The 21,280-nt window shown below is 44.7% G+C and overlaps 1 protein-coding gene across 2 annotated transcripts in view; it reads right to left on the bottom strand.

The window, feature by feature from the left end:
• Positions 1 to 1,024: 1,024 nt before the first annotated feature.
• The window catches only part of LOC134539799 (uncharacterized), a 67,175-nt gene continuing 46,919 nt past the window's right edge, over positions 1,025 to 21,280 (bottom strand). The window contains exons 10-21 of one of the 2 annotated variants that reach the window (XM_063382068.1): positions 20,633 to 21,214; positions 19,352 to 19,460; positions 18,873 to 18,982; positions 18,178 to 18,381; positions 17,264 to 17,481; positions 14,634 to 14,822; positions 12,835 to 12,982; positions 11,350 to 11,563; positions 9,221 to 9,411; positions 7,180 to 7,352; positions 5,383 to 5,451; positions 4,430 to 4,531 (exon numbers count right to left, since the gene is read on the bottom strand). In XM_063382068.1, the coding sequence (XP_063238138.1) occupies positions 5,386 to 5,451; positions 7,180 to 7,352; positions 9,221 to 9,411; positions 11,350 to 11,563; positions 12,835 to 12,982; positions 14,634 to 14,822; positions 17,264 to 17,481; positions 18,178 to 18,381; positions 18,873 to 18,982; positions 19,352 to 19,460; positions 20,633 to 21,214 (2,204 nt within the window). In that variant the 3' untranslated portion in view covers positions 4,430 to 4,531; positions 5,383 to 5,385. Of the gene's footprint in view, positions 4,532 to 5,382; positions 5,452 to 7,179; positions 7,353 to 9,220; positions 9,412 to 11,349; positions 11,564 to 12,834; positions 12,983 to 14,633; positions 14,823 to 17,263; positions 17,482 to 18,177; positions 18,382 to 18,872; positions 18,983 to 19,351; positions 19,461 to 20,632; positions 21,215 to 21,280 lie in introns of both variants that reach the window. The other variant, XM_063382067.1, reaches the window with a different exon arrangement.

Genomic DNA, 21,280 nt, shown 5'->3' with positions numbered 1-21,280 from the left:
AATAACAATTTACAAATATCACTGTATCATATTTAAAATATATATTTTTTAAAAACATTATTTGGATAAAGTAAATTTGTATGTCCTTCATTGAAACTTTCATTTCAGTCATTTTTCATTTAAGAAAAAGAATCGAATAGTGTACATTTCTGACTTATCACATTTAACTCTGTGTTAATGTCCTCCTGTGTGGTTTTGTATCAAACATACAAGGATTATTTCTGTTTTAGTTTAACTGTTAACAGCATTTTTTGACCAGTACCTCTTTCTTTAATATACAATCCTGTAACCCTGAATTTTTTTTGTCACTTAAAATACTTGCATAAATAAATAACAATATGAAATTTATGTAATATAAGTATATATGTTGCATTTTCCGTTATTTAGTTTATACAGGATACAATTTGAACCGTAATGTTTGTTTGTATTTCCATCTGCTTCCCGCCACGAGGCAGCTCCAGTCGGAGCGTGATGTGCCCAGCCCCGGACGCTGATGCTGCCTCGCAACGTGATGCGGTGGATGTGACGTCTAACCAGTCACTTCCAAGCCAACTAGCTCCCTCTTCCTAGCTCTTACCAGACCACTGCTGATCGTGGTGGCGTCTCCGTCAAGCCACGCGACCCCGCCTCATTTGCGTGAAGTTGCTCATCCCTGAGTCAAATCTGGTGAAAGACTACCTCATCATCTCGTTCTGGACCAAGGTGTGAGCCCACGCCACACAACTGTTAGATTTAAAAGAAAAACATCACATATTTGAAGTGTTTCACTTCCATGTGACCACCAAATAGGAAACTGTCTTCTACCAGGTGTAATAAACCTGTGTCCCTGTAGACTTAGTAGGTACTTCAAAACAAAAAGGCCTAGAAACGTACGGGCTATGGCATACATCAAGAAGACATATGAACAGTGAACAGAGGCGGAACACAGGTAAAAAACAAAGAATTTAGGTGTTAACACCCCAAAAGGTTGGTGGGTGTTAAGGTGGATCGTAATATATAAAAATATAAATAAAACACTGAAATCTGGTTACTTCTAGATTATTTTAATAGTTAACTTATTTTATTTTGGACAAGCCAGATTTATCAAAGTGCGGAAGTTAATACTTTTGGTCGCCACTTTAATGACTTACAAACTAATGACAATAAATATTTTTATGAAAATTCACAGGTTCAGTAAACTCAAAAATTAGTACATTAAATTATAATAGAATTGAATTTTACTACAGGCAGGCCAGCCGCGGATACTTTGATAATTACTTTACAGATTACATTTATTTTAAAGCAAGTTGCACAAACAAGGTTTCATAGTAATAAAATCAAAAATAAACAACTTTCCATTATTTTGGATTGACCAGTACTTTTCATTACTATATTTTATACCTTTTTCTTTAAATGGTAGTTGAATAGTTCGCAAATTGTTCGTAGACAATTTAAAACTTTAAGTTTTCTTACATTGTGTCTTCCAAACATAGACTTAGCTGCATGCGAAGTGCTGACAGCCGAACGGCGTGATGGGGATTATAGCGGACTAAAGTTGACAGCATGATGCGTGGAATTTAGATGGCCGAAATCAGGAACTCAGTGGGGGTAGATGTGGTTGTCTACCCATCACTGGGGATGGAAAACCCCACTGTGAAAACAAAAGTTTGTACAGTGTTATTAAGTGGTTATGGCCAGCGGGAAAGTTCTCGGCCACAAAGGGCTCAAGAAAACAGGAAATCAAAAGGGCACTAAAATCTCTATGTGGGGTAGGTCGGTGTTACTATCTATCCATGTGATGGTAGACGTCCACTAGCGCGGTTGCACGCACTTAATTCACCAGAAAAACACTAACACTAATATGAAGTAAATCTAAACTTTAAAATTGTAAGGGGGTTTTCCCCTGGTCGTCGCGACTACATCCTATAATCTTTGATGTCCGACTTCTCAGGAGAGACGCGGTCGCGGCAGAAGTAGCGCGGCAGATGTAGGATGCTCCCTGTACCACAGTTGATTGACGACTCTCTCTACTTGAGAGCGTCCCTTAGTTCCTGCATGGGCTCAAAACGGAAAAGGGGGAGGGGGGAAGAGAGAAACAGAGTGGGCGGAGCTATGTAGGCCATGGGAGGAAAAGTGCCTTGGGATTGGTCAGGGCTTGTGCCGCAAGAAAAAAAATCTAAAACTCTCTATGGCTGCGCCATTTTTAGTTGGCACGGGCACCATGAGATAGCGCACCGAGCGGTGGTGTTGCTGTATGCCGTCTAAGGCAAAGGGGGATTGGGAGGTGGTGCTCCCTGGCGGGAGAAACTGACATTAGCATGCTTAGTTTCGGTTGAGCTCGAGAGATCAGGCACAAGCCTCGTGCGTGGAGCACAAGCGTAGGCGTGACTTGTTCCTAAAGGAGAGGAGGGGTTGACGAGGGAAGGGGCATGGTCCTTGCCTCTGTCATGGTTCCTGGAAGCATAGCAGAAAACCTAAGAGGGCCAGGGGTGGCGGGGAAGTGCTTGTTTTATGCCGAGACCAGCACATCCGCTTTGCTCGCCAGGCCTCGAGCCTGGGAAAGCGAGCTAGGCTCGCCTGACGAGGCAGGTACCCCTGCGTGAGAAACAAGGCGGAAGGCACGTCAGGCAGGGAGAGTTATCATGTCTGTTCCTGCATGCCGGCGAGATAAAATTGACTCGGCTAGCCTACGCTGCGTGTAAGCGTCTGCATGTCTCTGTTGAGACGTTGAGACTCTCTAAGACTCACTAGTAAAGTTTTAATATGTATAGCCCTGGGTGGTATAGATGAGAAAATACATTTTGATGGGGTACTCTAGCTTATGGGAAGGCAAAAATATCTTAATAAATTAAAATTGAAAAACTGAGCCAAGAAAATACTAATTTTCGGCTCACAGGATAAGAAAGTAATATGAGACTGAATTTGAAATATCACAGACATTACAATCTAAGCAGTAATAAGGATTGATAGTTAAATAACAGTAAATTTTAGTTGAGTCTATGACTTGAAGAACAATAAAATTTATCCAAGAATGTTCCCTCCCCAGAGAATAATACTGACCGACGCCACTGCAAGAACACTCTTCCAGAGGCATGTGATATTTTGAAACAAAAACTTTTTACTTTATTCTTAATACAAATGCCTTTCGTAGGAAACAGAACCTGTGTATCCTATGTATTTAATTTGTGGGCAAGGACTCGCCTCTCAGTACATCTTAGACCAACAGGCTCATAATTTACTGCCAGTATATTTACAACACATGGCCTAGTAAAATAATAACAAAAATTAGAAATACAGATGTGTATTACAAACTTTATTATGTTTTTTGAGCACCATACAGTTATAAATTATGTTGTGTGTACTTTTATATTACATATACATTTTCATTAAAAATCATCATTTTAAATATTAATTTTAAAATTTATATATTGTATTTATTTGGTTTTATTTAAACTATTATTTTCTGAAATATTTTATGTCATAGATTGCAATGAAATAAAAAACACACCAAAAAGAGATAAAATAATCATTACCTATATAAAATATTTTTCATTTTTTACACATTTTTAAATGTTATATAAAATTCATATAGCTGTTAAATGAAAATAAATTTTTTTTTTTTACTGTATGTAACTGTACAATATATTACATCACCAAACAAACCTATAAAAGACTTAGTTTATATTAGTTTCTTCTCTGTATATTACATATATGTTCTTATTAGATCAAAAATATTAAAGATAAGATTAAAAATTAAATGCCTGTATGCTGACACCCACAAATGCACAGCACATTTCAAACATATCATTTAGAAAATTTCCTCATAATATTCGTTGGATATGTTTCGACAGTTTTCTAACTACGTAACTTCATACTGACACATTAGTCTTCTCGATAAGTCTCGGTTACTTTGGCGTGGCTCAGGCGCGTGCAAGCCGTGTGGTGTATTCGACCACGTCTCTACTCTGTCCCGACGTCCGCTATCACACCTGCATTTCACACCCGTATAAAGATTCGTTGTTGAATAGGCAGGGACACTTTCCGATGCCATCGTTATTCCTAAGAATACAGTTAGTTCGCTGGTGGAGGACCGTCCAACACTGGGAACCGGACCGAGCAACTACTTGTTGTTGTAGTCGACGTACACGCGCACCACCTCGCCCGAGTACTTGCGCTGGGACGGCATGAAGTAGAAGTCGGGCTGCAGCTCCGAGTGGGGCCGCGGGGGCCCCCGACTGCGGTCCTGGGTGTGGTAGCCGCGCTGGTGGGCCGCGGGAGGCGCCGTGCGCGGCAGGGAGTACGTGGTGCGCTCTGGCGCGCCGCCCGGCCGGCGCTGGGGCCCGGGAGCCCGCTGCAAGGACCGCGTGTCCCCAGTGAGCTGGGCCAGCGCCGACAGGGGCTTGTGCGTGTTGTCTGGCGCGGCGCGAGCGGCCCCGTTGCTGCGCCCGTTGCCGGCGGCGGGCGGCTTCTCCTCCGACTCGAACGCCTCGAAGGCATAGTTGGTGTTGGCCGCCGAGTAGTCCTTCCACGCTGAGCTGGGTATCAAGTGGTCCTGCAACAATTGGCGGTCGCACCTCAAGAACAGCCACGTTATATCTCTGCAATCCCCGATATTCAGTTGTGAGTGGTTTCTTCAACTACCTTCACCCAGCCACGACACAAGTTACACTTGGAGACAGCGGGTGTGAATGAGGCACGGTTGCGGCACAGGGCCCAACCACGACCGGTGGTGCCCGTGAGCCACGTACATGCAGGTAACAGCCGGGACAAAGGCCTGACCACTCCGACCACGTGTTAGATCCAGGAAGCTACCACCCTTCACCAAGCATCTGGTTCCCAAGCAACGTTAGCAAGTGTCCTCCGGCTCGCTGGGTTGTGGCGTCTGCACGGACGGTCATGGCCTGCACGGATGAACGTGTCAAACACAGGAGAACCCTCGTGATTCAAACGCCATCTACAGAGTTGCTGTTGTAAAGAGGAAAACTGAAAGAGCGTGTTTGAGAGTACACAGACCGAGTGTGATTACTGTCATCAATAAATCCTCTAATTAATACATTTGTTTTGATAAATCACTTTATTACAGCTCTAGTTTTGTTTGTATGTCACAATGTTGGCTTTGGTAACGTCCAAATAATTCTGACTGCGGTCGTCAGCTATCTCAGCTGGTAGGTCAAGACGAAATGACAAACAGACCACATGCACATCAGACTGGAGTGTGACTGAGTCAATACGCTGCTAAGTGCACAGCATTTCAGCGCAAGGATTTCACTATTTTTCATCTGAAAGCTATCAAAGTTGTCGTTGTCTCTGGAGGTTGTGTAAACTGCAGACGGAGATGCGTGAGAGGTGGTGGTGGTTGAAGCAAAGCAGTGGGGAGGAGCGAGGCGGGACTCCAGCACTCACCACTCAGCCCCTCCAGGTGCGGCTGGGGTCTCTGGGACGAGCGTGAGCCAGCGGGATGGCAAACACCCTCTGGGACACACAGTTAGCACACACTGAGCTGTCTGCAGTCTGGTCGTAAAACGTGTTATGTTGAGTTAGCACTTGGACCAAGCACGAGGTGAGAAAAAAGAGAGTAAATTACAGGTATGAGTAATATCTAAGACAGAAGAAAAAAGCATTCACGAAAATTAACTTAAAGTTGAAAGTTGACAGCAACACAAGTAAAGAGACACACAGAAAGCAAACACACATTTGTACAAATACAAAGTCTGCCTGAGCGTGCGTACTCAGGCGACACAAGACAACTGAGAACTGATGGGTGTTGAGTTGCAGCAAGTGCCGAGACTGGGGGCCGTCCCGTGGTCCAGGTCTAGCCGGGTGGCGTGTTGGCACTGCTGAAATGACACCTGCTTGGGAATTCACTCCTGCACTCGGTGTCATCAGTGATCACACTGACTCACCAACTCAACACTGACTCTACCACAGCTAGTGAAGTTACAGACTGTTCTACTTTTCTCGCTTTCTACTATCTGGTTAGTTTAATTACTGTGTTCTCAGTAACTTTGAAGTCTTGAATGGCAAATAGAACCAAATGTTTTCCAAGTTCAGTAATGGCCGATTATCCGTGCTAACCAAGGGGAAAGAGGCCCCGGATAATCTAAAATCTGGGATGATCCTATAATCTGATGAGCATGCGATACACAGGCCTAAAAATGCTCTGGAAACTCATACTTTTGGAATATTTGTTATGGTCATGTTAAAACAGAGTCATAACGAACTTGCAAGCGGCCAGTGCAAAGTGCACAATAGCCTGTTGCAAGAAGATAAATTAATTAAATTTTAAAATAATAATTTAATATATTAGCCACATATTTTCCAAACTAAATGACTCCAATAAGAGCATATTCAACTTCAAGTTGTTGCAAAATTAAAGTTAAAGGAAATGTGTGCACTAGCTTTTAGCAAGCAGCCAGTAAGATGTTTGTTTTCACTGGCCCTAAGGAAGAAAATAATATTTTTTCCTTTTACAAAATAAAATCTTGTTTCCCTCATGAAGTATAAAATAAGTTTTAGCAATGTGTATACTATGTGTACTGTCTTGGGCATCTCGAAGTAAATTTAAGAATATTTTCTATTGATATAAATTTGTTATTACTTGGGAATAAAAACAAACAACAAAGCAAACAAAGATCTCCTCACTCATGTGTGAAAAAAAGCCTAAAAGCTGAGCTGTGCCTGACAACTGGGCGTGCAGCGATGCCCAGAGCGTGGCTCATGTGGTTACCTGCAGCGCACGCGGTCTTGTGGGACAGCAGGGGTGAGAGACAAGCAGTAAGACAGCCGGTCACTGCTGCTAGCAAGGGAAGAGAGGGCCAGTGTACCGCAACATTGCCTTCTAGGCGAGCGACAGCACAACTTAAGTGTTACCACAACTTAAGTTTTTAAATATATTTTATTTTTCAATTATTATTATTTTAACATATCGAGGCTTATAAATTCGGGGTAGCAACAATGCAAGCCCTACAAATAATTGTAAGTTAGCAAAAGTATGTGCAATCAAATTTCATGCTAATTTATTTCTTCACTTTTGATGGAGATTTCTTGGGAATGACACAGGCTGTTTCTATGGTTCTACAGAAGCCACGGGGATGAGCTGCAACATGGGTCATCGAGAGTTCCCATCAATGTAACAATAATTGGAGAACTATGTGATACAAGAATACGGGGCTAGAGGCAGTGCAGGCGAGCCACACTCACCTTGCTGTGCGTCGCCGGACTGCTGACGGTGCGGTAGATGGTGCACACGGCCTGGATCACCGCCACCAGCACGAGCGCGGCGATGCAGGCCAGCACGATGTACAGCTTGGTGGTGGACAGCAGCAGGTCGCCGCGCGTGTCCGCCGTGTCCTCCTCCGACAGGTTTGTGGTCACTGCAACACGGCGACCCGCATCACGCATCAGCATGCGTACACGAGCACGTCTGCACAAGCTCAGGAGCTTCATACCATCTAACAGCTTTTCGCAGGCTGTCATAAGCAAGGCAGTTTTCATCCCAACGTAGCAATGCTACGCTAATGCAGAAAATCAAGTAGACTGAGCTTCGTGAAGACAAAAGATAAGGAGGAAAGCCAAAAATGCTGATAAAGAATGTCAATAAGCAAGAAGAGGTTGGAAAACTTGCGAAGGCCACCAATCAGAGGTTGACACATGTTTTTCGCTAATGTTATGACGATTGAAAGTCTGAAGTAAAAATAGGTGATGGATATCCAAATAATTAAATGTTATATTTGAGTCTTGGATTTCAAACTTGTTTTCAGTTTTGTTCATTACTTGTACGAATGTACGAACTTAATGCTTCTATGGTTCCAGACGCTTCCCCACATACAGCACGAATCAGCAACAGTGCTGCCACTTGCTGACGATGAGCAAACTGCTCATCTGTTACAATGAAAGAAAATATTCAACATTGTTTCTAGTTTAAAAATTAACTCATTTCATACCTTCTAAAACAATTAAATGAGTTTGACGCCCACCGCCGGTGCTCCCTCTAGTCGCACGGGCCGTTATGCCACATCCGCGCCTCAACAAGGGTGTGTAGTCGGTGTAGGCCGTGCACCGTGCCGAACACTAGCCAGGAGCAGGTCAGTGCAGCACAGCATGTGAGACAGCTGCGAACGCCAAAGTGGCTATTGCCAGCGCAATAATCACTGCTGTCTCCTAATTGTTATGTAATTTACTTGCAGGAAACATTTAAAAAGAGCAACCAGCCACCTGCCCATGTAAACATTTTACAACAGTATGTGAAGGGTTTATTTTTTTACGGAAATGCAACCTAGAGCCGGCCTCAGATTGAAGCCTACAGGTGTTTAGTGTCATGTGTTAAGGTACTGTGTTACGTTAATGTACATGTGCCATGCAACGGACTCACCGTGAATTATTATGTTAGGATCTTTTGTTCAGCGTACTATGTTCCTCGAGCCTCAAATCCGCATATCACGACTGCCCAGTAGGTAACTAGCTGGGTTGAGCGATCAGCCTTGCGGTCAGTAGAACGTTCACTACAGACGATATCCCGCAATGGTCGAGTGGACCGGCTACCTTCCGTGCTCCATTCCGAGACGTACACCAAGGGGTCCCCGACTCAGTGCAGGAAAAAGGTCACACCACGCGTATTTAATGTACAGTGCGTGTGCTCATTGAACAAAACCAACAAATACATTGCTTATTTCTCTGCAGGGTTAGTAGCTACTAGCATCCTAGGAGCTGTGACAGCCTGGAGTAACTTTGTTTGGCTCCACACACTACCGCTGGCAAGCCACATAATGACGTCACACAATCTCTCTTTGCTGTGTGAGTTGGAGCGTGGGTAAACCACGCGCCAACTGTCATCATCACCCTTAACCGTAGCCGCAGGAGGCAGTAGGCGTCAAGTTTCAGTCAGTGCTATCAGTAGATGAAACCTCTTTTTTAAAATTTATAATAATAACAATAAATTTTTTAATTTAGTACTACCTGCTAGCAAGTGACAATTTCAATCGAACAAAAAAGTTCATTAACTTAATGTAAGCAGAAGCATAAGTGCTTGGCAATAAAGATATTGGAGTAAACTGAACTGTAATCGCACAGACAGTAATTTTTCTATGGTTTAATTCACAAAGAATGAAGATACTGAACTTAATGTTTGAAATCTGTTTTTGTTGTTTGAGATATTTCCTTGAAGGAACACATGGATGGGTTGCCCTGCCTGCATGCGAGGAGACTACCGCGGAGACGGCGGTGATCAGGGCGCGCCACTCACCGCCCTGCGGCTGGAACACCAGGTAGTCCGGGTTGACGGTGAGCGCGCCCACACGCCCGCTGGCCACCGTCTCCTCCAGCGCCCTCCGCGCGGGGTTCTCCGTCTCAGGCTGCGAGCCGAGCGCGCGCCCCGTCTCGAACTGTGCCTTGTCCAGCAGCAGCTTCATCTTCGCCACCACGTTCGTCCCAGTCCTGCCAACACCACGACACCACACGTCACCCTCAACCAACACACACACACAGGGGCGTACCTAGGGGGGGGGGACGAGCGTGACCGGACCCCCCCCCCCCAGGACTAAAAATATTTTAATATATAATTCATAAAATGAAAAAAATAAATATTTACTTTTATGAAGTTACGGCCAGTATTTTTAGATAGCCTAAATCAGCATCATTGAACACGTATTTTTCAACATTTTCCCGGGGGAGGACCCCCGGACCTCCCACCTAGCTGGGGGGTATTCCATACCCCCCAGACCCCCCGGAAAGGCCCTAGCATTCTGCCTGACCCCCCCAGAGCAAAATCCTGGGCACGCCACTGGACACGCACACACTTTTCACCAGCTGATGTTCTACCGTACCTGCCAAGTTAAGTTTCTCATTTATTGCTAGTTCCAGATTATAAGAGGTACTATTGGGATTATAGAAAAAAAAAAAGTGGACTTAATGAAAGATGTGGTCACTTACTTTTGTTTTCCTAAGCGCAGTACAGCTTTGCAACAGTTCTCAGGGAGTAAAAACTTACACAACTTTGCAACATAATAACGGCTAAGCAACATAATAGAATACTTCAGTTTGCTACTGAATTGCAACCAATTATGGAAACTATTTCAACAATTTCAAACTGGAAGGACAAGAACACAGAGCAAAGGCCAAAGTTTTGATAGTATTGTAGGATTGTTTCGTCAGAGATATGTAATGGCTCTGAAACTTCCTTTAAGTTGTCTTTTTTCAGAAACAAACTCTTGATCTGACAAATGCGAGAGAATCAATTTCTCATCTTCAGTTTTCCCTCAAGGCAGATAATCTTGAAGCTGAGCGGCATTCCAAGCTCGTCACTGACTTTGTAAACCTAGAACCTGCGGGCATCAAGGTCTTCTCAGTGATCCTGCAGTTTCCTCTGTCCGAGACTCTGGTAACATCTGTGCTTACAGTCCTCCTCCTGCGTGCTGGTCGCCAGCAATATAACACTGCGTTTTACAGGGGGAAAGTATTAGCTGTTATGCTCTCCGTAGTATCGGCACCGGTACCAACATTATATTTATGGTTCTTGGTGCAGGTTAACTTTCTGAGAGCCGGCAGAACCGAGAACCGGGACAGACCCATCCCTAACGTGTACTTCTTTCTGCATTTGTCCACGTGTTGACCACTCACAGCGAGATCAGCGTGAGGGACGCCTATAAGAGCCCTCTCAAATAATAACCTCTCATAGGGAGCCCAATGCTGAGAGCGGGCCAAGTTCAGGTACACCAGAGAAACTGCGCTAGAGGAATACGTCATGCTTCCACACGGATGACGTCACATCCGCTGTGTCCGTATCACAGTACGGTGGAGCTCATTGTTTCCGCATTACCATCCTCAAGCGAATCCCTTGACGACATAAAACATTGTTTGATTTTGTAATGTATTATTTTTGTAAGGAAAGAAATTCCAGTTTTTATACAATTTTTTTTTCCTTGAGTGGTTTCGTATTGTGATATAAGAATATACTTTTCATATTACAAGTTTAGTTATATAATTTACCTATCAATATTATAACGTTGACTTATCTATACATTTTGTGTCAACAGCTAATTTATTGTGATTATCTCTGTTTGAATCCATGTGCCATCGATGAAACTTTAACGGAGCTTCCCTAAGATTTATACGGTGGTCACTCTTCGATGACATTTTATATAATATGTGTTAGTGTTAAAATGTTGGTGTCTTCATACAATAAATTTTCAAACTAAAATCTCACACAGCTTAAAACACAAAATCTTATTTTAGACATTTCATGAACATATTATTTTAAGACAGTAAAAATACTGTAAATGACTTCAGAGCAAGCACAAGCAGCGAGAGTAGGCTGTCACGACGACCGTGGACGGCGAGTGGTGCTACGACGGGGGGCAAGGAAGGAAGGCTCACCCCTGCAGCTGGTCGAGCCGCAGCTGGTAGAAGGCAGGGAGCGTCCTGAGGGCGCCTCCCAGGCCGTCTGTGACGCTCTCCGCCAGCATGTCGTACTCGGGCGTGCCGGGCTCCGGCACCCGGTAGTTCTCTCCGAGGTTCGTGAGCATCACCTCCACGCTGTAGGCGAGCCGCGGCGGGGCGGGCGTGGTGCTGGGCGCCACGGCGTTCTCGTCTGCCGCACACGCAAGTCACACACGCACGTCACACACGCACGCCACACTGCGCATTCTAGCAACCTTTACTGTCACGTGCATATGGCCGGCAGTGCCTTGACAAGTGCCATTCCATCTCGTGACACCTCGTTAAAAGTCAGAATGTTTTAACCGCTTTCGAACAGAGGAAGCTCCTTCCTGCTTATACAGAATAAAATAAAAACTGGCCACATATGGAATTTCTACTTAATATGTAACAATTTCACTATTTCACTAGGTTGAACAATAATTGCACTTACGTATCAATGCATACATCAGTGATGAAGTCCACGTGTTGCACAAGGATTTATAATGATTTTAAAGTAGAAATTGAGCATGTCTTCATCTGAACATGAAAACAATAATGAATGTTTCTATTTTTAACCACAAACTTTCGAAAACGCTGTGAAGATTACGTACATATCTCATTTGACAGTTTAACAACTGCCGAAATATATTTTGTTGGTTGTATCTCCAGCACTGCTCAGGCTAGCCATAGTTTTGACGAGTCATGTGAGGACTGCTGTAGTTGAAATACGTAATTAGAACTAGTGCCGAAGCCAATGTAAATAATTGTCTTCACATGGTACAACCAAATGTTCATATCTCATATGCAAGACTTGAAGGAAAATCAATATATTACAATATTGTCTTGAGAGTGTTACTCATATTGTCTCTTACTAATTTTCAAACACATGAAATAAAAACATGCACTGGAAGTGGAGCACATCTGTGAACGCAAGTTAACAACTGCTGCTGGAAATTAAAGTTTCGTGACCTTCCGCACCATTGCTGTTTATTTAGCGACCAATTCACGACTTCAGTCACCAGTCCAGTTTCCTTACTTTTTCGTGACTTTCCTGACTTGCAGCCAGGGGCGTAGCCGCGGGTGGGGGGGGGTTAGAGGTTCAATCACCCCCCCCCCCCCCAGCACTAAAACCTTAAATAATTTCTTATTCATCACTCAAAGAAATTTCATATTAAAATTAATAAAAAATTTTACCATTACAATATTTAAATTTAAGTACCAAAAACTGCTAAAATAGCACTATTTTACACCTTAAAATCCAAATTTTCCGGGGGAGGACGCCCTCCAGCCCCCCCCCCCCCCCCCGCTTTAACACGGGGGGGCCATGCTTCTTATCAGCCCCCATACACAAATCCTGGCTATGCCACTGCTTGCAGCCACCCTGTTATCTATATCTCATACAACTTTCAAGTTAATTAGTTATATCTCAGAAGCAAGGGCTACCTTCGAAGCAGGGCTTCACGCACACCCTCTCCGCAGACAGGCGCGGCGTCTCCTGGTGCTTGCCTATCTTCTTGTTGACGGCGTGGAAGGAGCCCCCCTTCACCGGGAACATGAAGTACACGCAGTTGTCCTCCGCCAGCGAGATGTCCTGCACACACACACCCGTGCCCGTCACGCACCGCACGAGGGACAACTGCAACGACACTGCCTCGCCCCGTCAGCTGGACGGAAGAGAGGCCTCCGAGGAAGCCTGGAGGGGACAAGGAGCAGGCAGATAAAAGGCACCTGGAAGAGACGAGGGGGAAGAGACATGCTCGGTGCACACCTGCTGTTACCAGTTCATCAAGCATATTCGTAGCTGCGTGGTCTCACCTCGTGCAATCAACGTGTATATGCTGTTAACATGCACATTGTCCAGAGTGAAAAACAAAGCCATCCAAATTTTAAAAAAATGATATAAGTATGTGCAGGTGACAGCAAATTTGTTTTCAAAATATATTTTCATAATCAAAATTTTTAAAACAGTTCAAATTTTGTTTATGTACTAACCAATAAATTCAATGTAATGCCAGAGTTAAAAATGTAGAGACTGCGTATAATTTTCAAGAGGCCACATATTACTATTTCTAGCATGGCCCAAGTATGTATTTTGTAATTTATATATGTATATACATATATGCACACACACAAACATATACAGGCATGAACTTGTAACACGAACTGTCCTTGATTCTACTAGATACCTAAATTTAATTTATATTTGACTTTGTAACATGCACACCAACAGTTGAGGAACTTCAGTAGTGAGCACGAATTTATAAATCCTTATGAGGATGTTACACGCACACACATGCCATCAGCATAGAGGATGGTGTTTTTTTCGTACCTCCCCATATTCTGTAAGGAATTTCATATTTTTTTACACAAACAGACTCAACAAGAATATACGAAGCTTCACTTCAAAAATGTTTGCTCGAGATATGTTTAAAGAAGAGAGAGATAGTTGACAGGAATGTTCACATTTATTATGCAATTACATTTTTTTTCAAAACTGTTATAGAGTGTGAAAACCCTCAGAACAAACCAAATATAATCAGGTGCTTTGTTTTCAGAGGGGGTTAGTTAAATTATTGATTACGTAATTAAAACAGCAGTAACCAAAAGGTCCCGAGGTCGGGTTCTAAGCCATGTCAGGGTCAGATTTTCAAAATCAAGCAATGGTAAAGGTCATGACTCAAAAACATATTTCAGGGACACAAAATAATTTAGGATTGACACTACAATATTGTTGTACGGTAGGCCTACAGTAATGTAAGTTGGTCAGCTGACTGCTGTGTGCAAACGTGCAGTGATCTGAGAAGCCTAGTGAACATTCTGGATGGAGTAGTGAAGGTTAAGAAGAGTGAAAGTGTTCAAATGAATGCCTGTTACTGTAGTTTATTTCGAACAAACCTCACTGCAGTAGAAAGAAATCTCATTACAAATTATCTACTTCAAATTTAAGAATTTTTATGTTCTAGAGCTGGATACAGTGAAGATCTTTAATCCGGCATTCCACGGATTGGCACAGTCTGTAATCCAGCACCAACCAAGTTGCTCACGTTCAGAGTTTATCATTATTGTCCGTTTTCATTTTACTGCGGTTTTTCCTGTGTTTCAGTGGGTTACATTTCAAATTTCCACATTTGGTATTCGGGTTCCAACTATACTGATGTTCGGTCCAGCGACCGTGGTACAGACCGCCCACAGTGTTGTAACGAGACATGCATGCACCATCTGGGAGTGCAGGACGGGCTGACCTTGGGATCAGAGGAGAGCCTCTTGCGGGTGAAGGTGAGCGTGGTGACTCCGTCCTTGACTCGGCCCGACTTCAGCTCTGCCTCCTGGGAGTCGTCTAGCTGCGGCGCCGTGTAGCCGCCCATCCACGTGTCCATGAGGAAGGGCCGGCCGCTCTTGTCCACCCAGCCCAGGATGGCGTCGCTCTGCGGCTGTGGGCACCTCGTGCTAGTCACGCTACGCCTCATGCTAGTCTTGCTACACCTCGTGCTAGTCAGCTATGCCTCGTGCTAGTCAGCTATGCCTCGTGCTAGTAAACTACGCCTCGTGCTAGTCACACTACACCTAATCTTAGTCAAGCTATGCCTGGTGCCAGTCAAACTACAATTCATGATTGTCAAACTATACTATGTGTTAGTTACACTACACCGTGCGCTAGTCACATTACACTTTGCGCTAGTCATTCTACCTCGCGCAAGGCATAGTCACACTATACCTTGCGTTAGTCAAGCTACATCTCATGCTAGTCATGCTACCCACTCTAGTCACGCTACAACTTGTGCTAGTCATGCTACACATTGTGCTAGTCACACTACACCTCGTATTAATCACGCTACAGTTCGCCCTCAAAAGCTACACTGGTAGATGGCGTGTTTGGGGCTGTTTTGTTTGACGTTGCCAGTAGACGACACTGGCAGTTCATTCTGCAGAACCAGCCGTGCTAAATGCAGCTGTAACTCTCACCACTTTGACCGTCACTGAGCAAATTATTTGGAACATCAAATCTGCTAAATAAGATTGAACAGTTTCAATACACCACACACAGTCTCTGTAAACTCAGATGTCAAAAATGATGCATATAAATATTTTTCAAAATATATTTTTAAAATTTCAGAAGACAATCTGACAATTTATGAAACTATGACCTTATATTTAATTTCATTTACAGCAAGAAAAACTCCACAACATTTTTTAAATGTAAAGTTGGTTTTAATATTAAGACCCCAATGTTGTCAATCAACATTTATAGCTTTTTTGTAATAAAAGAAAAGGGGGGGGGGGGGGGGGTTAATTCCTGGCTATACTATAATCATGTCTGAACACCTAAATTAAATAAAGACATTAAATTAAAATATTAAATAACTTCCAAGCACAGTCTCACAAAAAAAATAATCTTGAATATGATACGGTAATGCAAATTCATTATTTTGTTTAAAGAGTTTGAACATTACGTTAAGTTTACTTCCATGTTTTAAAAATCATATATCAATTATAATGAACACAAAATTAGAAAAGTCGAGATTTTTCCCCGACAAAAATCAGATTTTTATGAGGAATTTCTAAGAAATCATAAGTGACTCGTACTGACAATGGCAATGCTGAAGTAGTAAACATGAATGTCACGATGACCACTGAACTGGGGTCGCGACAAGGTCACCAGGACGCTCGGAGACTGCAGTCACTGTGCTACTGGGTCGAGGGGGAACCTAGCTTCTAGATGACCACAGCAGGGGGGGGGGGGGGGGGGGGCTAACCTATTGCTAGAGACCATGAAGTTATGGTACAACCCTTCCTACAAAGGAGCTTTTCTTCACCTCGTGTGATCTGACTGCTGGTGACTGACTGGCTACCTCAGAAGAGATCAAGCCAATGGGTAACGCTACGAGCTTTCTACATGTGGAGTCTGTGTAGGACTGGGGTATTCGGAGACAGGTACCATCTGCGTGTTGTTGGAGAAGGCTATGCCTGGGGTATTCGGAGACAGGTACCATCTGCGTGTTGTTGGAGAAGGCTATGCCTGGGGTATTCGGAGACAGGTACCATCTGCATGTTGTTGGAGAAGGCTGTGTCTGGGGTATTGGGAGACAGGTACCATCTGCGTGTTGTTGGAGAAGGCTGTGCCTGGGGTATTCGGAGACAGGTACCATCTGCGTGTTGTTGGAGAAGGCTGTGCCTGGGGTATTCGGAGACAGGTACCATCTGCGTGTTGTTGGAGAAGGCTATGCCTGGGGTATTCGGAGACAGGTACCATCTGCATGTTGTTGGAGAAGGCTGTGTCTGGGGTATTGGGAGACAGGTACCATCTGCGTGTTGTTGGAGAAGGCTGTGCCTGGGGTATTCGGAGACAGGTACCATCTGCGTGTTGTTGGAGAAGGCTGTGCCTGGGGTATTCGGAGACAGGTACCATCTGCATGTTGTTGGAGAAGGCTGTGCCTGGGGTATTCGGAGACAGGTACCATCTGCGTGTTGTTGGAGAAGGCTATGCCTGGGGTATTCGGAGACAGGTACCATCTGCATGTTGTTGGAGAAGGCTGTGTCTGGGGTATTGGGAGACAGGTACCATCTGCGTGTTGTTGGAGAAGGCTGTGCCTGGGGTATTCGGAGACAGGTACCATCTGCGTGTTGTTGGAGAAGGCTATGCCTGGGGTATTCAGAGACAGGTACCATCTGCGTGTTGTTGGAGAAGGCTGTGCCTGGGGTATTCGGAGACAGGTACCATCTGCGTGTTGTTGGAGAAGGCTGTGCTTGGGGTATTCGGAGACAGGTACCATCTGCATGTTGTTGGAGAAGGCTGTGCCTGGGGTATTCGGAGACAGGTACCATCTGCGTGTTGTTGGAGAAGGCTATGCCTGGGGTATTCGGAGACAGGTACCATCTGCGTGTTGTTGGAGAAGGCTATGCCTGTCCAAGTGGCGGTGTTGGTGGTCTGCACGGTGAACAGCAGCTCGTCCTTCTTGGACAGGTGCTCCCAGCTCACGAAGTACTCGCAGCTGCCGTTGGCCGGATCGCAGCCGGACGGGGCTCGCCAGTGGCCGCCGCAGCGAGCCGCATCGTACACCACGGACGTGGACGCCATGTGCTCCTCCTCGTCTGCGCGGGACACACGCCCTGCCAGTCTCCGGCCACTCCTCACGTTTGCTAACGCAGGAGACTCTCGTATTCACCATGCTGATACCACTTTTACTTGAAATTATTACATGTTGACTGTAGAGCTAAAATTACATTATACTGCTATTTGTCAAACAAGTATTCAGGTCAGTGGCGTAGCCAGGATTTGTGTATGGGGGGTGTTAAGAAGCTTGCCCCCCTCCTCACCCCGTATTAAAGCGGGGGGTGGGGGGTCCTTCCCCGGGAAAATTTGGATTTTAAGGTGTAAAATAATGCTATTTTAGCAGTTTTCGGTTCTTAAATTTAAATATTGTAATGGTACAAAATTATTAATTTTAATAAGAAATTTGTTTGAGTGATGAATAAGAAATTAATTAAAGATTTGGTGCTAAGGGAGGGGGGGGGGTTTGAACCCCTTAGCCCCCCTCCCCCCTGGCTAGGTCCATGATTCAGGTACAGAAGCTACACAAAAAAAAATCACAACTTTAGGAGAACAAACCTCGGATAAAAATAAAACCACAGAATCGTGTCTCTGATGACTTTAAAGCTGCTTATCTACCACATGTTTAAGAATCAGGGCTGTACCAAGTGGGTGCTAGTTGGCTGCTAATGAAAGTCAACTTGTACACTTGACAGTCTCAGCACCCTGACAATGAGGCACGCCGGCCGGATGCTCACCGTAGAAGTCGAGGGTGGTGTGTCCCCTGTGCGCTCCGTGGCCGTGGTACTTGAGCTCGTCGGGGCGGTAGAAATCTGCGACGGAGGCGGAGTCGCGCTCCAGGCCGGACTGAGGGCTGTGCAGGTAGCCCCCCGGCTCCTGTCCCTGGGCCCAGATCACGTGCATCCCGCCGCGCTCGATCGAGTGGTCCGTCGGCTCCGAGGCTGCACACGCGCATGCTCCCGGCTCGCAACACCGCTCCTCCCGTTGTGGAGTCTCTTCCGCGAGACTTGGTTTCCCCACCACAATAGGCAGGACATTTTCACTAGTCCGTGACATCCACACAAGATGCAGATTTTGCCTTGTGGAATTTTTTTACAGAGCTGTATTTAGGATGACAAAATTTATAATTTTTTTTTTTGAAATATGAAATTGAATTTACAGCCCAACTGTAACTGTAAACGGGGGGCTAATTTTTAGACAGTTTCGTTTGGGCAAGTTTTCTCTGAGACCCGACATAAAATAGATATGATCATTTTGCATGCACACTTGACAGAAAAATTGAAACAACTTTCTGTGCAGTTTCATGTGACTGTGAAAATAATTAAATGACGAGGGTCCTCTGAAACACTAATTTGACCAGAGACCGACCCATCCCTGCAACACAGCAGTACGCTGACTTAGCACATCACAGTCATGGAGAAGACAACTGCACCTTGGAGCTTCTTCCGGAAGACAATGGTGGTGACACCATCCTTCTCGAACCCAGACGCGGAGGTAAGGTCGCTCTTGCCGCCCCAGAAGGTGTCCACTCGTGGTGTGGACCTACCAACACGACACCGTACATACTTCTGTACAGATCAAACTTAGCGCATTTCCTGATGTGCAGTTTGTTTGTGTTAGTTTGTTAGTACGATTGAGGGCTGCTAAGATCATGAACAACTGCACTTACCACTAACAATGTTTTCCCAGTTGTTACAAGAGGGAAACTACCTGTATTACTGCAGTTAAAATGAAACTCAACTAAGTTTGGCAAGTTATTATTTATGCACTGACATGCCATTTGAATGGATGATCTACAGTGGAAATAAGTTGCCTACACAATTATATAGATTCGATATCCTAATCCTTTTTTTCGACAGCTATTGAGGGAAAGCACATCTGACAGCGCATGTGTATCGCAGTGACAGTCACCTGTCTCTGGTGTAGTAGTCCAACACACGGCTCGCCGTGCCCCGAGCCGAGCCAATTACGATGTCCGTACAGTCCATGGGGTTGAAGTCGTGGCGCGGAGTGTACGAACCTGCAGGAACATCACGACTTCAGTCATGCGCTAAGGTTCAGAAACTTGCACCATCATCCACACTACTATACACTCTAGGACCCAGCCTTCAAAGAGACAGGGCTTTGCTAGTTTAAAGCCGTGAAGGGTGACAGTTATAGGAGTTTCAAATATTTAATTGTTTAAACGTGCAACCAGGCAATGACCTGACAATTATCATCTTTCTACAATTAAAATAAGCTGACATCCAGGGGCTGCTCCCTTAGAAGACCAATGTGACCTTGCTTCTCCCCCCCCCCCTCCCCTTTCCAGGCATGTCTCTGACAACGTGCACATGAAAGTGTGTGCACTGCGTGAGGCCATTTTTGAACAGCGCACCCACCAACCCAGTCAAAGCTTCGCACCCCTAACCACATAATTCAATAATAATTGTTAAGTGTATATATATGTGTATATGCATACGCATAAATATTTATTTATCCCAAGGGCCTGCCTCGGGAGGTCGGCTGCATCATCAATTAAAATGCTATCCCACGAGGAAGTTCGGAAGATAACGCGAGGATCTCCATCCAGACGCGTGAGTGCTCTGGGAAATACCCTAATGAAATCATGCCGCAGGGCTGTTTTAGCTGCTCGACTGTAATTTATATTCTTTGCCGTGATAGTCCAAGTCATGAAGCGTAGAATGAATAAATAAAACCTGATAAACAACGTGTTACTTTTCAACATGGTGAGTGCGTGGGTTGTCTTGAGCGCGCCCTACTCTGAGAGAAGACCAGTACTGTAATATGTCATGCCTGGTTGCTTCACGTGGGCCGTGCCCTAGCAGAGTCTGTGCGCGCTGACACACGATGGAGCCACAAGAAGACCCCCTGAACACTGAGCTTAAGGAGAACCCCAGCCCCACAATGAAAAAGCTTTCCCCAAAATTAATGCATACATTTTTTAAATTTTTTAAAGAGTCTTTCAATTATGCACATTATTGACTAATATCTTATTTTATAGTTCCTTATTTAGAGGAAGCAGAGAAAATTTAAAACATTAGTATTTTAACATTTACTTAGTTATATTCTCCTTTTAATCTCTTTTAATTTAATATGTTATTTTGGAAATATTTTACATATCATATTAAAAACTAACACAAAAATTATAAACTTATAATATTTACATACAAATCAGAAAATAAATCTTACCCTGTGAATTCTGTCCTGATGGTTTGCCTAAAACTTTCAAGCTTTGTTGTTTGGATATCAGTTTAGGCTCTGAGCTGGGTTCAGGCTCTGAGCTGGGTTCAGGTTCAGAACTGGGTTCAGGCTCTGAGCTGGGTTCAGGCTCAGAGCTGGGTTCAGGCTCGGAAGTGGGCTCGGGTTCAGAACTGGGTTCAGGTTCAGAACTGGGTTCAGGTTTCGAGCTAGGTTCAGGAGCAGGACTGAGAAGAGGTTTGGCTCTAGGTGCAGATTTAGAGGTTGGTTTGGGTTCTGATGTGGGCTCTGGTTCAGGACTGGGCTGTGACTTGGTACTGGGTTCAGGCTCAGAGCTGGGTTCAGGCTCAGAGCTGGGTTCAGGCTCAGAGCTGGGTTCAGGCTCAGAGCTGGGTTCAGGCTCAGAGCTGGGTTCAGGCTCGGAAGTGGGCTCGGGTTCAGGTTTGGGGCTGGGTTTGAACCTGGGTTTGAACCTAGGCTTGAAAGTGGATCCCGACCCAGAGCTGGGTGTGGACTGAGGTATGGGCGAAGTGGGAGTTTCAGGCTCCGTCTGAGGTTCCGAAGTGAACGCTCCTGGGCAACACAGAACAACACAGTGCCAGCCACGACACACCAACACCACACAGAGCGAGCATGCAA

This window comes from Bacillus rossius, chromosome 16 (genome assembly GCF_032445375.1).
Source record: "Bacillus rossius redtenbacheri isolate Brsri chromosome 16, Brsri_v3, whole genome shotgun sequence".
Lineage (NCBI taxonomy): Eukaryota > Metazoa > Arthropoda > Insecta > Phasmatodea > Bacillidae > Bacillus > Bacillus rossius.
This window is presented reverse-complemented; position numbering and strand designations above follow the sequence as displayed.